This window comes from Lontra canadensis, unplaced genomic scaffold, assembly GCF_010015895.1.
Source record: "Lontra canadensis isolate GAN:19392208 unplaced genomic scaffold, GSC_riverotter_1.0 scaffold83, whole genome shotgun sequence".
NCBI lineage: Eukaryota > Metazoa > Chordata > Mammalia > Carnivora > Mustelidae > Lontra > Lontra canadensis.
Window position 1 is genome coordinate 1252226 of NW_022631077.1, and position 20954 is coordinate 1273179.

General features: G+C 40.7%; 2 protein-coding genes across 5 annotated transcripts in view; one reads left to right on the forward strand and one right to left on the reverse strand.

The window, feature by feature from the left end:
* Positions 1–4971, reverse strand: part of PLAG1 (PLAG1 zinc finger) — a 48474-nt gene extending 43503 nt beyond the window's left edge. For all 3 annotated transcript variants that reach the window (XM_032882586.1, XM_032882588.1, XM_032882585.1), the window contains exon 1: positions 4817–4971. The gene's annotated coding sequence lies outside the window, so the exon portion shown is untranslated. The remainder of the gene's footprint in view (positions 1–4816) is intronic.
* A 446-nt stretch (positions 4972–5417) lies between these two features.
* CHCHD7 (coiled-coil-helix-coiled-coil-helix domain containing 7) lies at positions 5418–12263 on the forward strand. 2 transcript variants are annotated; one of them, XM_032882590.1, is made up of 4 exons: positions 5418–5535; positions 8578–8647; positions 10106–10204; positions 10960–12263. In XM_032882590.1, exons 2-4 carry the CDS (start codon positions 8594–8596, stop codon positions 11062–11064), a joined length of 258 nt encoding a protein of 85 aa, XP_032738481.1. In that variant the 5' UTR covers positions 5418–5535; positions 8578–8593; the 3' UTR covers positions 11065–12263. The 2 variants fall into 2 exon arrangements, with proteins under 2 accessions (XP_032738481.1, XP_032738482.1); XM_032882591.1 differs by having other exon boundaries at positions 5495–5535; positions 8568–8647.
* Positions 12264–20954: the final 8691 nt, after the last annotated feature.

The window sequence follows — 20954 nt, forward strand, 5'->3', positions numbered from 1 at the left end:
AAATTAGCTACCTCCAAAGTGATCTTATCATAAAATGGGAAAGAATTCCCACACATGAATCCTAAAATCATAGTTAACTTTACAGTTTATCAATCTGATGTAACCTGCCCTCATATTTAACTTATTTGTAAATACTTTCACAAGGCTACCTAAACATTTACTAATTGGTTAAATATGTTGCCTACATTAATTCCTGTAAAAATTAAAGAAATTAAAGGTCCACTTTTGTTTTTTCACAGTGGTTGATATATATCGAAGTATTTGATGTTTCAGAAAAGGTGTTTATCAGGTCCTTAAAACATTTAAAACATGGCTCAAGGGACAATTTATAGCCCTTTTACCTTTAACATATTCACTATCTTGGATTTTGTTGAACACATTCAGTTGTTTTTTCCTTCTTCTGAAACTCTTCCCTTACTCAAATAACTAAAGAATCTAAGATGTTATCAACACAGAGAAAAAATTTATATTTATTCCTTATGCATTTGGAAACACATCAAAAAGAACGAGTATTCCACGTAGTTTGAGTAAACTTTCAGCAAAACTTTTTTCCTGGGTGTGTGTGTGTGTGTGTGTGTGTACGTAAATGTGTGTGTAACAGGTAATTTTTTGTACATCTTAATTTCCCAAAGAACAGAATTCTAAATAAAAAATATTAAAACATTCCTAGAAGGAACCACTATTTTGATTACACAACTCAAGGGGCAAATGATTATTGAAACAAAACTTTAAAGATGGTTACAGATACAGCTTAAAGTTATCTGGCTTTTCAAATATCTAAGACAGGAGCATTACATTTCATTTAGCAAACAACAATTTAATCCTTAGAAAGGAAAATTTCCAGAATACCAACCAAAATGTGTATGGCAACAACCAGCATTATGTTAAAAATAAAGGAAAAAAAATCCCACCTTTGTAGTATATTAAAATACAAAGAGTACCCTTAAAAATTTAAAATTATATTGATAAAGGCAAATTCACTAATTTATTTAGCTGTAGATATCTGTTTATTAAAATATTTTGGTTATAATAAACATACAGACATGGGATTTTTTCAGTACTAGCCTATATCTATAAATTATCTTCCACAAGAACTAAACTCCTTATAGAATTTCAAATGGCAGAATTAGGCATATAAATTTCAAGTAATAATCTCAAAGTAGGAGGTTTCGCTAACTGTAACTGGAATGAAGATTTTGAATATACAATATCCTTGGATTATTTATCTATAAATTATCTTCCATAACAGCTAAACTCCTTATAGAATTTCAAATAGCAGAATAAGGCATATAAATTTCAAGTAAGAATCTCAAAGTAGGAGGTTTTGCTAACTCTAATTGAAATAAAGATTTTGAGTACACAATATCCTTGGATTATTTCTTTAAATAGGTGTAATTTAGTGGTAGCTTTTAGAAAAAGTATGTTCAACAGACATTATATCTGAGACATTAAAAAAGCCCAATACAACCAATTCAAATTAGATATTATGCTATGCTCTACCTAAATAAGACTCTCCAACGAATTCAAGTTTTTATACTTTGTGCACTCTCAATGCATTTTCTAATTCAGATAATCAGCCAGTTGTGTAAAACCCAAACACGAAGAAACTTTTATACTACCCTTTGTGAGAGAGGAAAAAAATCCCAATGACAGCACTTTTACTTAGGTTGACAATAAACTAATCATAACTTGAAGTGTCCAAACAAACTGAATAACTCAATGGTCTAATGTAATTGGAAGAAATATTTTTCCTTCACTTTTACAGAAACTGAATTTATTTGTTATTAGTATCTAGTCTGTCGAAGTGGCAACTATTAAGATCCAAAAGTCTCATTTATTTTAAACAGAGAGCCTAATTCTGACTACTTATAGTTAATGTAACTTTCTTCAGCCAAAGTACAATAAAAATGTAAGAGAAATTTCAAAGGTTGTATAAATAATAATGGCATTCTGAAACCTCTGGACAGATGATTATTTGGGGGAAGGGGAAGTTTCCCTTTCCCATTGATAGTTTAATCACTTTTCAATCAGTTTTGATTTAACAGTGGTTCATGGGAATAATTTTTAATGAGTTCTTAGAAAGGTGTAATTACTTCCAAAATCAGAAACCACAAGATGATGTACTCAAACACTATGCCGATGTAACGTTGTTTGGGAGGTATTTACAGAAAGGTGCAGATAGGAGCTCAGTTGTGAACACATGTTAACATAAAATGGGATTCAAAACAATAATCTGTTTGTACAGTAGGGAAAGAAAAAATAGTCTGTATAAGATGTACAAAAACCCAGCTCTAATTTTAATCTATTTCTATAACTCATAAAAAAAAAGGAAAATAGGCATTTATTTCAAAACTCCATATACCTGTGGAAAATGGAGCACAAGTCAATTCTATCTGAGATGAACCTTAATCTCAAACAATTCAGCTAACAACATATTTTAAATTTTGAAAATATTGTGAAAATGTCAACCATTAAAGTCAACAGTAATATATGATCAGTAAACATTTCCTGTTAAATAACACAAATAAATTCAACTTAAAAGATGCAAACTGACAGGTCTCAGGATTTTAAAACCTTTTAATTTCAAAGTAGCAGAGTTACAGCACATGTATAGGATGGGCTTTAAAAATGGGTATGCGTAAACTTTTCCATGGTGTTGGTGTATGTGCTTTTTTCTCCCCTTAAGGAAATGCCTACTGCTTACAGTGTAAAAGAATCTCCACCATTCTGTCTGCAGTTTTCAACCAGAAGTCTTCAATGTACCTTAAGCCAAATAGAATATTAGGTATTTTACAGCTTTTATAAAATGGCTGTAAAATCACATTATGGGCATACACAGCTCTTTGATCTTACTGCACAGAATTCATAACTGTTCAATAATGCTATACCATTACACCACACACCTTAAACTATTTCCATTTTTCCACAAATCCTTCCAAAATCAGCTTCCAAAGCAAAGAAAGGTAACATGAAAAGTTCCTGGGAGGCTTGTTACACAAAAGAACAGCTTGGATACAAACTAATCTACACAATATCCATCTTCTATTGAGCCTGTTTATCTCTCCTTTCCCTCCATCACTCCTAAAGGTGGGTGCATTTGAGTAATGGAAAGAGATGGCTCTTAAACCACCACACCCTCCCAGCACCTCTGCCTTTGGTCTTCAGACAGTGATTCTGTGCAGGTGATGAAAATCATAAGAAAAGAGAAGCTGTCTCTTTAAAATGCCCTGCTCTGTCCCATATCCCACGTGGAACCAACATCAGCAGCACTTTCCCATTAACTTAAAATGTGATTCAAGAGGCACCATCCTTTTATATACGTAAAACCAGAAAACTTCAGCTTAATATTCTTTACAGAGGATGAACAGGTGAAGCAAACGGGTCAGGAAGGGAGAAACCAAGCAACGCCCCACCCCTCCCCAAAAGGTGCTCCAGTCCTGCACTCCAGTCTCTCTGTGCAACATCACCTCTCTACCCCTCCTCTGTAGAGCCCAGTTTAAAGAGAGGGAGCCACTAACAAAACCTGAAACATAAATGCGACGAAAATGCAATCTAAAGCCGGAAAGGTTTATTCTTCCAATCACACATATTAACTCTATTAAGAAAATGGCATCACTTTTTTTTCCACCAAAAAAAAAAAACCCACCCCGCAAAGATCATTAAAAGAGAGTTATAAAATAGCAAATATAGTGTTTATCTTATCTCAGATCAGTCCACATTACCAATAAGTTTAGCAGTTTCTGCACTACCACCTCCCCCCTCCCTCCCCCTCCTTCTCTTGCATCGGATTTTCACGTTTTCTCATTGTCGGTTGAGTTATAAAAGGCTTTTGCCCTTCGAAAGTTTTAAAAAATAAATAAATATTAACTCCTTGGTCCCTGCAAAGTCAAAATGGACTTCAGGGGAAAGGCGGTTCACACTTCTACCTTTAGCGAGAAAAGGGGGAGCATCCCGGATTTTTAGGGATTTTTTGCGATTTTTAAAAAATTTTTATTTGGTTATATGCCTGAGTTCTCCCTCCATTTTGGTTGTTTATGATACTGACAACAAGCTGTCCCTGCTCTGTGCAGATCTCCTGCTTTCATTTAGCACCCCCTCCCCCTACCCCCGCCCTCGCAGCCACACATCCAGGGCTCACACCTCCCCGCAGACCCCGCACCCCGACCCCGACTCGCCCACCTGAGGAAAGGGCAAAAACAAATTCATTTCTCCAAAAAAGAAAAACCTCTTTTGAAAAAGGGGCAAAGTTACCCCAAGTCACTCAAAGTGCCCCCCAAATATTGCCGACTGCGGGTTTCCGCCAGGCCCTTTGGGAAGCGACCTTCCCCCGGGATGTTTTGGTGGAAAATGCGGAGAGTTTACTCTCAAAACTGAATTTATATTAATTTTTCCCTTATTTTTCGGGTCTCTAATGTCTTCCGCTCTCGCTGCTGCCGCTGCCGCTGTCACAATATTCACAGCACCAGAGAGGAGGAGGAGGAGGAGGAGGAAAACTTTTCAAACTTTCCAGACCCTGAATAAAGGGTTTTTTTTTTTTCCCACCGACCTCACCTTTGGGTCTCCAGCAGCATCGCCCCCTGCCCTGTCAGAAGCGACTTCGGGAGTCCCCACACCCCCGCTTAATTATTTTATTTTATTTTTTATTATTATTTTTCTCTCTGGGGTCCTGAGCAGGGGCTGAGAGTAGCACAAACTTTTCCTCCTCCTGCCGCCGCTGCTGCTCCTCTGCCCCCTCGGCTAGTCCCATAATTTAAATAACCCTGATATTTCTCCCGCTAAACGCCTCTCCGCCGCCCCGGACCCCGGGAGAACTCACCGCGGGGCTTTAACATCCTCCCTCCGGCCCGTCCGCCGCCTTTACACCGCCCGCGGAATTTCTAATAATTTTTTTCTCATATTTCGGGCTGGACGCGGCGGGCCTGGAAATTGTTTCCTTACGCCTCTTTCCAGCAGCCATTGTAGTGTATGCGCTGCCCCTGCAGCCCAACTTGCAGCTGCCGCTGCCGCCGCCGCCGCCGCCGCCGCCGACGTCGCGCCCACCGCCGCCTCCCCCGGCCTCCTCGGCCGCCGCCCCCGCCTCCCGCCGGCCCGCCCCCGGTCCCCGCCCGCCGCTGTGCCCGCCCCCCGGGCGGGCTCCGCCCCGGGGCCGGCCACTAGGCGTCGCCGCCGCCAGGGACGGGCTTGCCGATTGGGCTTTGGTGCCGCCCATCAAACCAAAGTGTTAAGAGGCGGGCCGCGGCGTGGGGGGCGCGGCGGGGCGGGGGATAGGGGCGTGGCCGGGCGCCCAGCCCCGCCCACTCCTCCCACCTCGGCCCTCCTCCCGCCAGCTGGAGGCGGGGCGAGACCCGCCCGCCCCCGCCCAGCAGGGCCCGGGAGGGCTGTCAATCTGGCGGCGGCGCGCGTTGATTGGGCCGGCGGCCGCCGGGGAGCGGGGGCAGCATGTTGGGATGCGCGCTACTTAAGGTCCTGCTGCGTGAGCCATTGACGTGTTTGGAGCTGGAGAAGGCCTGGTCGCTGGCAGGGTGGCTGTCCGAGGTGAGTGGTCCTCCGCCCCTCCTTTCGCGGCGGCTGCGGGGATGCGAAAAGAGAGGAATGTGCACCTGGGTCACCGCGGGCCCGAATCCTTTCTTTCGGCGTGAAGCCGCTGCCACCAGGCCCTGCCTCAGCGCAGGCCCTTTCCTGTCGCTTCTCCTTTCCACGACACCGGTTTGTTCGGGCTGGAGACGAGGAAAGTGACCCTCGCTCTGCCTGGGCACCCCAGCTCTTCCTTTACCCTGCTTCTTAACCTTTGGGGCGTAATTGCCACCCCTCGCCCCCCAGTTTCCTGCGTTTTCCTGTCCCTCTACCCTACTCGGCTCCATCGAAGGTCAAAGTAAGGTGTGTTCTGTGCCCGTCGTCCACCGTTAGACCGACAGGCAGCATCGCGGAAGGTCGCGAGACTGCCGACTCGCACCTCCAGTTTCTTGATTCGACTTCCCCACCCCTCCCCGCCATGCTATGCCGACTTCCTGACCCTGCCTTTCTGCACTCAGCAGTGGGGTAAGGGCTTTAGGTTCTCGCATAACATATTTCAGTTTCCTGCTAGTCGCATCTGCGTTTTATCAGAGCCACAGACCCCTGCCTTGGCTCTGACCAGCATGTGAGCATGGACGTGTTCAGTAACGTTTTCTTCTCTGGGGATGTGAACTGTGGTGATATGAACTGGATGGAAAATCAACACATACTTTTTAAAGCAATTTGCCTTTTGGAGAAGGTGTTAGAGTTATTCCTCAACTGTGCTGTGCTTTTGCGGCCCCTCCCTCAAATCTTTGGTTTTCTTTCTGGCTGTCCTTTGCATGTAGAGCTCTGTAATATTTGTTTAGTACCTTCAGAAAGTAAGCAGGCAAGCCATCTCTGGCAGAATACTAGATCTTCCCTTTAGCCCTTCTCCTCCTTGTAAACAGGCATTTCCTCTTCATTTCCAGTCGATACGTGAGGATTCAGGCAAAGAAGGTGACATTTACAAATCCAAACTTACATTGACTCGTATGTAGAATCCGGAAGGGAAAGGAAAGGAAAGGAAATCTTAATAAATTAATCCTTCAAACCTGATTTGTGTATATATAATGTTACCTAGATGTTATTTTAAAAGAATTCTTGACTGATAATGATAATAAAATGCAGTGAAAGTGCATTTTCATATAAGGCACGCAATCAGAGTTTTGTGTATGTCTCATTATTGTTGAGATTATATATAAGGAATATAAACAGCTAAGTAGAATTCTGGGTTCTTACATCATAGGATGGATGTAAAAGAAGGATGTGGATTTACTTAGTACTGTTTGTTACCTCTTAGTGAGAAGTCAAGCGAGCAAAAGAATTGTGTTCAGGAGAGGAAGAAGCTTCTAGATAAAATTGAATGGCACCTTGAATTTCGTTTTTACCTAGATGCTTTTGTTAGCTAGGTGTATTCATGTATTGTTCAGCGAAAATCATGAAATGTAAGGATTACTTAGAGGATTCCTAAAAGTGAAAGGATACTGGAATGACTAAACTTTTCTCTTTTAGCCTGGACACCTTGGTCTCTGAACTGGGTGACTCTTGATTACAAATATCTCCACTTTTTAGGAGCTGATGGGGTTTGATTGATTTTCCTGAATGTACCTTATTTCTTCTACCATGACTGATATTTTTTGACCGTGTCATCTAGGGCAAGAAAAGTAGAAACCATTTCATACAAAAATTCTGACCTTTGTCTGGTTATACTGACTGATGCAGTTTTTTTTTGGGTGGTGTTGCGTAGGTCATATTGCGTTGCCACTTGTTTCTCCTTCCAGTTTTAGGTGGGAGATGGTTAAGCTAGAAGAGAATTCGAGAGTACATATTAGCTCAGCTCCTTAAACTTAGTGAAGAGCATTTAAAAATGTTTGTGGGTAGCTCATCAATAGTATACTGGTATAGTGGAATGAAAAAATCACTTTGAAATATTAAATAGTTTGTTGATTATTGTTTTTTTAATTTTCTTTTAGTTCCTTTCTATGACATGTTTTCAAAGATAATAGGCATACCAGTTTCAGATGAACTCCGTTATAGAGATCAGTTTTCCTGGAACATATATGAGTACTGTGTGACTTGACTTGGAATCACTAGGTGGCTCTTAGGGAACTGTGATCATCTTTAATTGGTGAGGACTTCTGCAGAGCTCTCCATGTGTAAGGCTTGAGTTGGAAGATTAATGAACCACAGTAGCATTTTGTGACTTCCTTTAACCCAGGGAAGTATCAGTTAAATAGAAGGTACCATTGGGAGTAAAGTTTCAGTTTTTCTTTTTTAGCTTTTCAAAATGCCAACTAAGCAATAACTTTGTTTTTTAGTATATTGACCACCCTGGTGCTGGCTACAGAGTATGCAGTTAGGTTTAGTAAACAAATGTTTTTGCTAATGTTGGGTTGTACTATTTGTTCCACACTTATTTTGTATAATGATCAAATGTATAATAAGGAAGTAATCATTAGAATGCATGTTATATTTGGGAAGCCTTAGGTGGCTCAGTCATTTAGGGATTGGACCCTTGATTTCAGCTCTGGTCATGATCTCAGAGGCCTGGGATTAAGCCTGGAAGGGAAGCACACTCCCCACTCAGCCAGGAGTATACTTGTCTCCCTCTGCACTTCCTGCCTCCCCACACTTGTGATATTGGCTTGCTCTCTCTCTCTCTCTCTCTCTCTCTCAAATAAATGAATAAATATTTTTTTGAAAAAGAATGCATGCTGTATTCTTAGTTTTTTTTTTAAATGTGTTTATAGCTTAACTTTTAGAAGTAAAGATAAACTAAAACTGAACTATAACTGAACTTTCTTCCTGGACATTATAATCAAATTTCAGTGGATGAATTTAAATACGGCCCTGAGGCACCATGGCAATTCAAAGGAAAAACCCAACCAAATATTTATTCTCATAATCGAGAGAGCATACAAAGTTCCTTACTGGATAAGCATCCCAATATTAATTTTTCAAGTACTCAGGGGTCTAATGAGATGTATTGATTTATTTTCTGTCATTCACTGTGTAACTCTTTTTTCTAACATCTCCCTGCAGTAAGAAAACTATTAGGATGCCCATGGTAGCACGGAGGCTGAGAGATCCTGACATAAACCCTTGCTTGTTGGTAAGGTGATTTGCTTTTAATTTTCACAAGTATTAACTTGGAAAAAGAGACTTGTTGTGTTCTTATGGACATCCATTTTCTAAAGTTCTTGAATAAAGTTATTTCTATACAAAAATATTCCTGGCCAGCGTATCCTTCTTTCACCAGAGCAGTTTTAGGTATTCATAATTTAGGTAACAAAGATCCATCCCCTCAAAGTTTCCATTTGTATAATGTGCAAGCATATATTTGCCACTGTAACACCAGACGGAATATGTAACACCAGGGAAAGTCTGTAATCCAAAAGTGGAAAGTGGCAAAGTATATTTTTCAACTGCCACTGAAATTTGTTTTAATAGCAATAATTTCATCCTGTCCTTGAGACAGCTTGGCGACGAATAGGGCCTATAATGGAATTTGCCTATTTAAAGCCTAAAGCTTCCCACAAGGGTATCACGTACACAGAATGTTTTGTTGTAACAATAAAGTCTTACTGGCATCTGTTTGGTATGACTAGCAATACTGACTTGTGGCTTTGTCACCCTGGAGTAACGCATTCATCAGACTGGTGCCATTCCCTGAGCCAAATGGCATTTTTCAAGTGCACACATTCATTAAATATTTCGCATAGAATTTTAGCTTTGTTTTGTATATTTGATCTGTTTTGAACAGCTTTATTAAGTTTCTTTAGATAGACCGTGTTTCTTAGATCCGTGAAGCAAATTACCTACCCCTTGAGTTAAAGCTTTCCTTTAGATGACTTCTCAGAATCATACTTTTCACTTTGAAGTTTGTTATCCAATCTACTTCCAGTTTAGACAGCTTAATTTTAATTCCCAAATGGTTCCTACCTTTGAACTCACAGCCCTGTGTTGCTCACTTAGGTTTTGAAGTGGTATTAATGATATCTATTAAAACTTCATGCATAATAGTATATGTACTTGCATAATGGAGGGAATGATAGCCAAAAATACATTGAGATGAGTGGTGTTAATTTACGTTGCCTTGATGTAGACCAGTTATTAGCGACTTACTTAGGATCTTGAAACAGTCAAGTCAAAGTGAGAACTTGGAAAAGCAGGACAGCTGCAATCTGCGTTGGGAGATTGGGTTTTGATTCTCGCTGTGCAGTAGTGATTTTCAGCACCTTGCACCTTGCCTCTGCTTCTTTGTTAAACGGTAACTGGGGTAAATGATCTCAGTCTGCACTCTGGCTCAAGTTCCCATGATCAGATATTCAGAAAACTGACCCAGACTATGAAAAGGAAGATGTCTGCCCTGAGCAGAATGAGTGTTGGGATGGTTGGGAAGATTATTCAGTTTCTGTTCATTACATGCTCGTTAAAAGGAGCAAAAGGGAATGAGTTCGTATTATCTGTTCTGGAGGGAAGTGGCTTCAGAAGTTTGGGGGTTTTTTGTTGTTTTTTTTTTAGATCCCATTCCTCCCTCTTTAAATGATGCCTTTCTTACATATTAAAGGAATCTGATGCTTCTACCCGATGTATGGATGAAAATAACTACGACAGGGAACAGTGTTCCACTTACTTCTTGAAGTATAAAAACTGCCGGAAATTCTGGGTAAGCCTAGCTTGGTTAGCTTTGTGTTAAAACTCCTCTCTTGGGCTTGAAACTGAAGCCCCAAATTAGTATATACCCACAGTCCCTTCTTGGTGATGCCTGGGGAAACAAGTTTTTCACTCTCCTCTGTGTTTCCTGAAGGATCCTTGCGAGCTTTTAGTGGCTGCCTCCTCCTTCTCCAGGCTGGAAGAATGCAGGTCTCCTATGGGTGGGTCTTCCTATGAGTGTTTAAGAGCTGCAGCCCTAACACAATAACCTTATTTTAATTTTAGTTCTGGGGATGAACAGAATGGAGAGCTTGCTTTGTCATAATGCATTTTATGTTTCCATTTCTGCCTTCTCCTTTCCCACCACCTCTCATGGTTGTTAAAATGATCCCATTTTTCCTGAGACATTGGTGTGTGACTTCTGTATCTGAGCACTAGATCTAGCTACTTCCTTTCCAGATCTTCTAAGTTAACTATTGCTTTCATGTAGTAATTATTTAGTAGATCCTCTGGACAGACTGGACTCTTGTGCTCCTGTACTTCAGTAATGTATATTCCCATCCCAATTACCATCAACGTAGTTGGAATGGTCACTTCTATTTAATTAGTTTGAAAATATAATCTGAAGTCCTAGAATTAGTTTTTTGGTTCCTCTTTACACTTGGTTTTTAGAATTTCCTCTTTGAGGAAGTAGTGGCCAATAACTGGCAAATGAGTAGCAATTGATATATGACTGATTTGGATTTCTTCTTTTATACTTACGTGCAGAATTCTATCATGGTCCAGAGAAGACAGAATGGAGTGACACCGTCTATGCCTACAGCAGCAGAAAGAGATGAGATCCTGGGGGCGATGGGAAAGATGCCTTACTGACTGTTTGCATTAAAATTGTTTATTTAATTTAGAAGCAGATGAATACTTTCAACAAAGATTACTGTAATCTTTTAACCCCTTTTAGGCCTTACCCAGACAGATCTTAAATTCTACAAGGGCAGATAGAGTTAATTTAGCCTTGCGTCCTTTGTTTTTGCCCTCAGTGCCGTGAGATAGTCTGCCAGTGCTGACTGTGCCATGCCGCTGAGTTCACATGACTTGCCAAAGGTAAGGGAGCATTAGGAAAGGTGATGGGAGGAGTGGAGCCTTTCACCTGGCTAACAAGCAAAGGTAACAAGTAAACACTTACTGGCAGTGAAAGGAAGGTGGTTTCCAAGGATGGGAAATGACGCGAGCAACAACATGGTGGAAAGAAAGCTCAAGCTAACTTTGGAGAGTGGTCTATAGGCTGTTTCACATAGAGTTTAAGGTGGTTGGTGGAGTGGCAGAACAGAGACTGGGAAGGTAAGTTCACGGGGGATGAGCAGTGGGCCTCAGATCTCAGGCTCAGCAAAGTAAGACCTCCATGCTCATTTCACTCCGTTGTCTTTGTTTAAATCAGAGTAGTACATTAACTGGGCAGGGAAGAAGCGGTGTGGGAGGGTTGTCGAATAAATGGCCTGCAAAAAAACTGGTTTTCTTTCTCTTTTTTTTTCTTTCTTTAGGGAAAGGCTTTAGTTAAAATATTCTGTGACTAAAATCCATACATACTGGATAACCTGAAGGCCTATACTCTTGAAGCACAGTAATGGGAGAGAAAAAGATTTTCTTAGAAGGGGGATTTCTATTCACAGGAAGAGGTGGGCAAGGAAAAGTATGAACACACTGGGATGAGACTAGAGCTCCACTTCATTTTGTGCTATAAACACACAAATATTCAGTATGGTGATTGGGGTAGGTTGTGTGGCAGCTCTCATAGCTACCATGTTTTTAAATCCAATTTATTTCATTTATAGGCCAGTTTTAGAACCTATTATTTAATAAAATTTAATGCATACTAAAAAAATCAATGAAAACAAATAGCTCATGTCCCTTCTCTTTATCTGGTGCTGGATCAAGAGTGTTATTTTAAAGGCTGCTGACCACAAACTATCCATCTCATTGGTCTAGTCCAAAACTCAGGTCAGATGTTTTTAAGCCATATGACCCTGATTGTTAAATGTGATTCTATTTGAATAAAAGTTGGATTGTTTGAGAAATGCCTTGATTTGTATTGATTGCTCTAAAAATGATGGTTTAAAATAGGACCTGACAAGAAACTAATACTTGTGTGACAAGCATTTCAGTATTTTAAGCATGCTGGTCAAGGATTTGGAATTTTACTGTCACCTCTTTAAATGTACCTACCAATATCAACATTTATCCAGGAGCTATTTGTCTTGGCCTAGCCCTTTAAAAAAAAAAAATAGCAAGTTTATTGAGATAAAATTCAGATACCATATAAATCATCCACTTAAAGTATACAATACAGTGATTTTTAGTATATTGACAAAGTTGTGCAGCCACCACCACAATTGATTCTAGAGCCCTTCACTCCAGAAAGAAACCGTAAGCACACATTCATCTCTTCTTAACACCTCCCTTTCTCTTCACCTCTCCAACAACTATTTTCTATCTCTAGAATGGGCTATTCTGGTCATTTATAGGAATGGAATCGTATAGTATGTGGTCTTTTGTGACTGGCTTCTTTTACTTGGTCTAATGTTTTCAAGACCCATTCATGTTACGTGTATCAGCCCTTCATTGTTTTTTGTTGCTGAAAGGCATTCCATTGTATGGATCTACCATATTTTTTGTATCCATTCATCAGTAGATGGGCATTTTGGTTGTTTCCACTTGGAAGCTATTATGAGTCATGCTGTTTCTGGAATATTTGTGTACAAGTGTTTGTGTGGTTATTCATTTCTTTTTGAATATATCCCTAGGAGTTGAATTGCTTGGTCATATGGTAACTATGTTTAAACTTTGAGAGCACTGAGAAACATTTCCAAAGTGGCAGCACCATTTTACCATGTATAAGAGTTCCAATTTTTTCACAATCTCATTGACACTTATTATCTGCCTTTGATTACAGTCATCCAAATGGGTGTGAGCTGGTATCTCAGTGTGGTTATGATTTGCGTTTTCCCGAAGGCTACTCGTGTTGAGTATCTTTTTATGTGCTTACTGACCAGTCATATGTCTTCCTTGGAGAAATGTTCATTTAGATCCTTTGCCTATTTTTAAGTTGAGTAATGTATCTTTATTACTTAATTGTGAGAGTTCTTTATATATATTAAATACAAGTCCCTGATCAGATAGAGGTCTGCAGAGGTTTTCTTCCCTTCAGTGGGTTGTATTTTCACTTTATATTATCCTTTGAAACACAAAAGTTTTAAATTTTTATGAAGTCCTATTTCTTTTTTCTTTTGTTACTTTCAGTGACTCTTCTAAGAAAGCATTGCTTAATTCCAGGTCAAAAAGACTTACAACTATCTTCTAAGAGTTTTGCAGTTTTAATTCTTATATTTAGGTCTTTGATCCATTGAGTTAATTTTTGTATGTGGTATGAGATAGGAATCCAACTTCTTCTTCGTCTTCGTCGTCTTCTTTGTCGTCGTCTTTGTCTTCTTCGTCTTTGTCTTCTTCTTCTTCTTCCTTTTTTTTTTTTTTTTTTTTTTTTGCATGTGGCTGTCCAGGTCCTAGCTAGCACCTTTGGTTGAAAAGGCTGTGCTTTCTCCTATTGGATTGTCTTGATACTCCTACTGCAAATCGATTATGTATGTCAGAGTTTATTTCTGGATTTTGAATTCTATTCCATTGATCTATATGTCTGTCTTAAGTCACACTCTCTTGATTATTGTAGCTTTGTAGTAATGGCATAGCTCTTTGATGAATGGTTTCTGTAAGTGTGTTTTCTGTGAAGTATTCTTGGTGACAAACTAATTGGGGACTTTTGACCAGCAAATCATTAATGTGTGTAATCATAATGTGTCTCTACTTAGGCAAGGATGTTCAGTTCTAAATTTTTCTTCACTAATTCCCCAATTCCTTGTTTGCCTCTTTACACCATACCCTGATAACTTCAGCATACTCGTCTTATACCCAGATTATGTAAGACTTTGCTGTACTACTTTGGAGGGGCAGAGTCCCATCCCCACTGTCACATTTGCCAGTATTGTCATTCTCATTCTAAGACACTACAGGAAAAGTGAAGCTAATTAACGTGATAAATCATTTGTATCAGGATGTGTATTGGTGCAGTGAGAAAATTTTCAGACAAGCCTTTGATACCAACTATCAAATATTTTACTGTGTTTACCCACATCTCTCAGAGAAAGTATCTCACTGCAGATTCTCCATGCCGTGGGAGAGATGCTGTGAGGTAGTATGTAGAAGCAATCCTTTTGAGGATCATTACCTACTTGAAAGCTCCTGGTGGATATAAGCTATATCATGCATGGTTATATCCCCAATACCAGGTAAGCGTCTAGTGTGTGTAATTGATCAACAAATGTGTATGTGTGGGGGATGGGGGTGGTTTTTAAAATTGAACACATTGAAAAACATGCTCAAACACCACAAAAGGGTACACGATGTTCAAAGGTCCAAATAATGCAAAAGAAGATAAATCCGCCCAGAAGCAGCCCATGTCAAGTTTTCATCAAGTTTCCATGTCAAGGTTCTTATGCATATAAAGGATATCTGTATGTTTGTTTTTCACAAAAGGAACAACCTATTGTATAAGCCGGGGGTACCTTGCTTTTTTCTGTTATTGATACAATTGGGAATAATGCTCCACCTGTAATCCTAGATTTACTCCATTTCTTTCAATGACTGCAGTTTTCCTTTATGTAGTTGTATTGTCACTGAACCAGCCTCCCGCTGATGGGTTCGCTGTTAGAGACAAGGTTGCAACCTCCATTACTGTGTATGGTTCTTTGCCTGTTCTGTTTTCATCTCTATAATACATTGCTAAGAATAGAATTTCTAGATTAAAGGCTCCTGCATGTTAAATATTGTGGGTATTGACAAGCCGCCCTCCCTGAAGGAACACACCAGTTTCTACTCCAGTGAACAAAGCTTGTGAGTGTTTTTTCCTCACATCCTCAGTCCTACTGGTGCAATATATTTTTTTAAGATCTATTTATTTGTTTATTAGAGAGACAGAGGGAGGGGCAGAGGGAGAGCAGGAGAGAAACTTAAAGCAGACTCCACGCTGAGGGAGTGTGGAGCCCAGTACAGGGCTGGATCTCAAGACTCTGAGCCAAAACCCAAGAGTCTGACTCTTAACAGACTACGCTACCCATGTGCCCCCCAAATGGGTACCTGAAAACCCTTTCATCCTTAACTGTCAAATGAAAAATGGAATGGGTGTACTTAATTCCTTTGTCCATTTTTTTTTTTTTTAGATTATTAGTGTGAATGATCTGGGGAAGTCTTGATTTTGTAAAGAAACTACCTCTTTGCTGTTTATATTCTGTATCTTTCGTCTCTCGACTTAAAATTTCTGCACAGTGATTTACATTTTAATGTAATTAGATGGACCGACCTTTTTGTTTATGTTTTCTGGTGCTCAATAAATATGAAATGAATCCAACTACAAGTACTGCTATTACAGTTCAATTCTGCTCAACAAATATTTGCCAAGTGTCTATAATGTGCAAAGTGCTAGGCTAAAGGGGGTGGAGGAGCATGCATGAGTAAGTCACCATCTGGCCCTCAAAACACTTCACTGTGCTGTGTGGGAGGAAGAAGCCGGGAGGAGGAAGTGAGTACCTCAGTAGGAGCAAGAGCAAACTTCTAAGAGGATAAATACCTTAATAAAAAAGGGACACATGCTTTTGGGGTATCGGGGATTAGTCTCTACTGACTGAGACCAGAGTATGTGAAGGAAGAAATGTAGAACAGGTAGAATAGGTTTACATTACGAGGGGCCTTGAATTCTATGCTTGGGACTTTAAACCTTGTTCAGTATCTAAAGGAAAGCTACTGAAGTGTGATGGAGAGGGTTAAACACAATCAGTTTGTGTTTGGAAGAAAAATTCAGGAGGTGCTGAGATAGGATTTTACAATGATCCTAGATCACTGCAACTGTCTCACTGTCTTCCTCCATACATTCTTGCCTGACTCCAATTCCTTTGCTATGCAGCAGGCCAGAGATTCTTTCCAAAATGCAAATACAGTTCTGAAAATTCCAAAACCATTGCCTCAGGACACATGTCCAAATTCCTTCCCTTGGTTCACAGGGTCCTCTAAGATCTGAGGACATTTGTGAAAGGGTGCAGACTTGAGGAAGTGGGGAATGGGTCTGCTTTTGGAAACATAAGACCAAACCTGTGTCTTCAAGGACCTTCCATCTCAGCGAGGGAGGCAGACATGGAAATATTAGACTGTATCCTTTCCCTGTGGGATGTCTTGCTGCCACCTTCTCCATTGCCCGAACACACCCAATTTTCTCAACTTGAGTGTCCATCTCTCAAATGCTGCAGTTAAGTCCTGCTTTCAGGTTCCACTTACGTGGATCGTCTCTAGTACCCCTTGCCAGCACCACCAGTCAGAATGAATGCCCCCTCTTCATCCCCCTCCCATCTCTAGGGTGACACTTGCCATGTATTCCCTGGCTAGCTGCGGACGTCATCGGATGTGGTGACATTAGGCAAACAAAGTCACCTAGATGTTCTTTTAATTTCTCACTCTCTGTTTTTATTTTGCAGAATAAGAAAATGAGAAATGTGGCCCAAGCGTCCAATGCTTTATTCTGAAAAGGACCTACAAAGACGTGGGCTTGGTTTGCTTTTCAGCTGCGAACACAGGAACAATTTCCCTTGACAGGTTGAAGATGATGAGCGGTTTCTGCTGTGGGTGGTTGAGCGTGCAGTGGTCAGTGTGAGGTCCACCTCTCACCCGCCTTTAGACTCCGCAGGCCCGCCGGACCTCTTGGAGGGTGCTGAGCTTTGCCTCTGTCAACTGGGTGAAGCTCTTGCACACTGAAATGCAACATCTGCTTCACAGCACCTGCTTTCTTCCAGGGAAGCTTGTAAATTTACATGTAAAAATCTGTCTACAAAAACTGTCACCGGGCGACACAGCAACATCACCCAGGTGCAGGGGCTTGATTTTTTGGTTTCTCATATCACTACATTTAGAGTCCACAAATCAATCGGCTTGGGACCAACTCCAGTTCCTCCAGCGATATTGATAGCCCTCCAGAGAAAGGAAAAGAAAGCAAAAATCATTTCACAGTATCGTACTCTGGTGTCGGCAGGAGGAGGGGGAGAAGGCAGGTTGCAGGGACATTTTGGCAGGGGGAGAAGACGACCTGACAGAGCTGACGAGGAGCTGAGAGAAAAGTTGGGAGTGCTCGCATGGGTGCAGGGAGCTGGCACTGGCAATGAACACCAAAGAATAAGAAATAAAAGATTAGTAATGATGAAAATAAAGCTTCCAATGCCAGAATCTGTAACAAAAAGTCCCCCTTAATACACAGAAGTAAAACATGATACGATTGGAAACAGCATTGTGTCTGGAGTCAAAATATCTGGGTTTGAGTTCTGGCTCTGCCACTTACTGCCTGTACAGTAAATCGTTTCAGCTTTTAGTGTCTTTCCTATTGTGAATATGTATTTTTTTAAGATTTTACTTATTTATTTGATAGCACAAGCTGGGGGAGTGGCAGGCAGAGGCAGAGGGAGAAGCAGGCTTGCCACTGAGCAGGGAGCCCTATTGGACTCCATCCCAGGACCCTGGGATCACAACCTGAGTGGAAGGCAGATGCTTAACTGACTGAGCCTCCTAGGCGCCCCACGGATATGTATTTTTTAATGCTCTGTCTTACAGGTCACTGTGAAGCCCAAAGAAGATTTCACATGTGTCGTGAAAGTAGATATTAATATTTGAAACACACTTATAAGAAATAGACTGAATTTATTTGTAAGATGTGAAAGCCTAGCTAATTCTTGGTCTACTTAGGTAAAGCTATATAACCTCAATTACTATAATCTTCTCAACTTGATCCCCTCTTTCGGAAGCTCCCCCAGAATAATGCCCCAAACTCCATCTGTTCTAGAAGCGAGTATGAAAAGCCAAATTGATTGTTGTTTTGTTTCACTCCTTCACTTTAATAGTTTCATAATGTAATTTAGTTCAGAATGTTCTCTCCTTATAATTTTTTTTTTCTCACTCACGCCCATGACACTACCCTAGATGCTTCATATACACCTGAAGCCTCCAAAAAGCAAGAACAGGAAAATTCATTTTGGAAGAGGGAGATTATAGAAAGAACTGGAAACATTTACCACATCACTCAGAAGAAAATCTTTTCCATCAATGTTCAGGGCATGACAGACGTATGAATAAAACTGACTACCGGGCTAGATTGTCCCTCAACCCGGGAACAAGAGCCCTCTCCTTTCCATTCCCTTCAAAAACTGTCCTCCGTTCCCTTTAGGGACCTCCTCTTGTTCTTCTGACATCCTGAAATCTTCGTGTATGTCAGCTTTATGCCACACTCCTATTCCCCAGGTAACTCTCCAACCTCACACGCAGCTTCCCCTCTTTGCACCTTCCCTGTGCCTTGGCGCCCTTGTGGGACTCTGACTGTGTCCCGGATTATATGTTGGTGCCTGTCATTTTGTCCCTGCATTGTACACGTAGGTGGTATCAGTCATTTCCTGCACTGAATTGCAAAAGCAGAGACCGTTATGGTCCTTCACACTTTGCGCAGCACCCTGCGGTTCGCAAGATATTGTCAGAAACAAGATCGGATTTAAAACCCACCCCAGTGCTGTGAAATCAGCATTCTCCTTGGCTTGCAGACAGGAGACAGAGACCCTTGTGGATTAAGGAACCTGCGACTGAGCGCAGTTGTCACGTCGCCTGCCCTCCACGTGCACTCCCGTCCCCCCCCCCCCCCCCCCGTGGTGGACTCTGCCTCCCCAGTCCTTTCAGTTTCTTTGTGGCTCCTGACCGAGGCTATTATTCAGATTACTGTTCATTTTGCCATTTAGCACTTACTGAGTCTGCACACAGATAAAAGGCTTCTGTAGGGGATGTAAAAGTGAATGAGAAAATTTATACTCTAGGAGGAAATTTACAAATTAATCAGCATCATTGACTGTAGAGCGGGTTCTCTCCCAAACCTTTTATTGACTCTAAGGAGTTCTTTCAAAATGTTTGATTCTGTGTGCTCTGTCAACCCTGTCTCCGTTTCTGCTCTTGAAGTGATAGTGAGATGTGACATTAGTGAGAGAGGACAGTGCTCTTTGTTTTGAAATAGCAAGGGAAAGGAACACAAAAGATCCGGGTGATCTGCAGAGGGGATTTCCCCCCCCCACCCCCCCACCCCCGATAAAAAGGCTGGTTTTGTCATTTTATTGTACTGAAGAGCTTCCTGACACATACATAGGCTCCTTAAAGACTCAGAGAATTGTGGATTGGGGTGGGGGTGTTTTCAATTTATAGTTCCTATACTTGGCAACTGGAGTGTCATCTTGTCTCTCTGTTTCTTTCATTTCAGATGTATATGTCATCTTGTAGAACAGCATTCCAAACCCTTGACAGCTTCTGTATATAATTCCCACTTTTGAAGAATGTCTTGCACAACCTCAATAGACTACATTTCTTTACCTCTTGGGAAAACAAAACCGAACAATGACAACACGGAAACAAAACCCAGACTGGTTAATTTCTTCTGCTTCCTGTCAACCATAGGGTCCACGGTCCCAGCCCTTCACAGCCTTTTGACCCCTCAGATCTAGCACAAGATGGTTTAGAGTACTGTGAGGGTCACTTACCTCTATCTCTTTTAAAAAATCCTTTATTTTTAATTTTGGTATGGAGGAGTGGAGAGAAGACGTGAAAAGCTGCAGAAACGAGGTACGGTAATAGGACATGTGCAGCCGGTGGTTGAAGTTATGTGCTTGGCTTTGCACTGGCTAGATGTATATCCCCACTTCTTTCTAACTATCCTAAGCCCTGAGCCTTGGGCAAAGTGCTCACTGTAGAAGTATCCAATTCTGTGACTGTAAAATTCCAACTTCAGAGGGTGGTTGAATTGAATAAGACGATATCTGTAAAAAACTTTAGCACAGTGACTGAAACATAGAAAGCCCCAATAGATATTATTTATTTTTATTCTCTATTCCTACCTTTTCAGGAGAAGAAAAAGTAAACAAACAAACAAAAACCTTATGAAATCTCCATCGAATAATGGGGTTTAAACTTTGAAAATCAGGGATCTTATACTTTGTCTTTCATTTGCTGGGATAGTAGGTCAATACTATCTACTTCCATGTAGTTGGACTCCTCATATTCTCAAATAGAACTCTTGAGTAAGAGTTTTTTAGTGCTGAGTGATTACCAAACTAATTATAGTAATTTTACTATCTGGATATCTCTAAGGGGAGAGTCAGATACATAAAATTGTATGGTTTGGCAACTTAATAATCTTCAAGAAGACAATAGCATATTTACAAAAATAGAGCATTATGTTAATCTGAATAGAGACTTTTTCCTGAAATGCTTATGGCTCTAGGGTTCTGAATATCTCCCTAAACAAGAAAACAAATGATGGGATGGATTTACTTAGAAAGGGTGAATAACCATGGGTGAATGAATTATATATATATTGAAACATAAGGCACTTTGAAGAATATGGGTCGAAATGGATCAAAGAAATGGGTGTTTTTAGATTAAAGTTCTGGGCCATAGGGGGTTGTAGAAGAAAGACATGAACAGAGTTTAAAATTTTGCCAGAGTTCAGCACTCAGAGAGGAGGAAAGTAAGCAAGGAAAAGCTTGAGCGGTCAATAAGGAAGGTTTCATGACTTGAGCGTTAGAGAAGTACCTATCTCTTGGCATTTGTTCTTTTGTACAGCAAATATTTATTGAGTTTCTACTATAGCTACTACA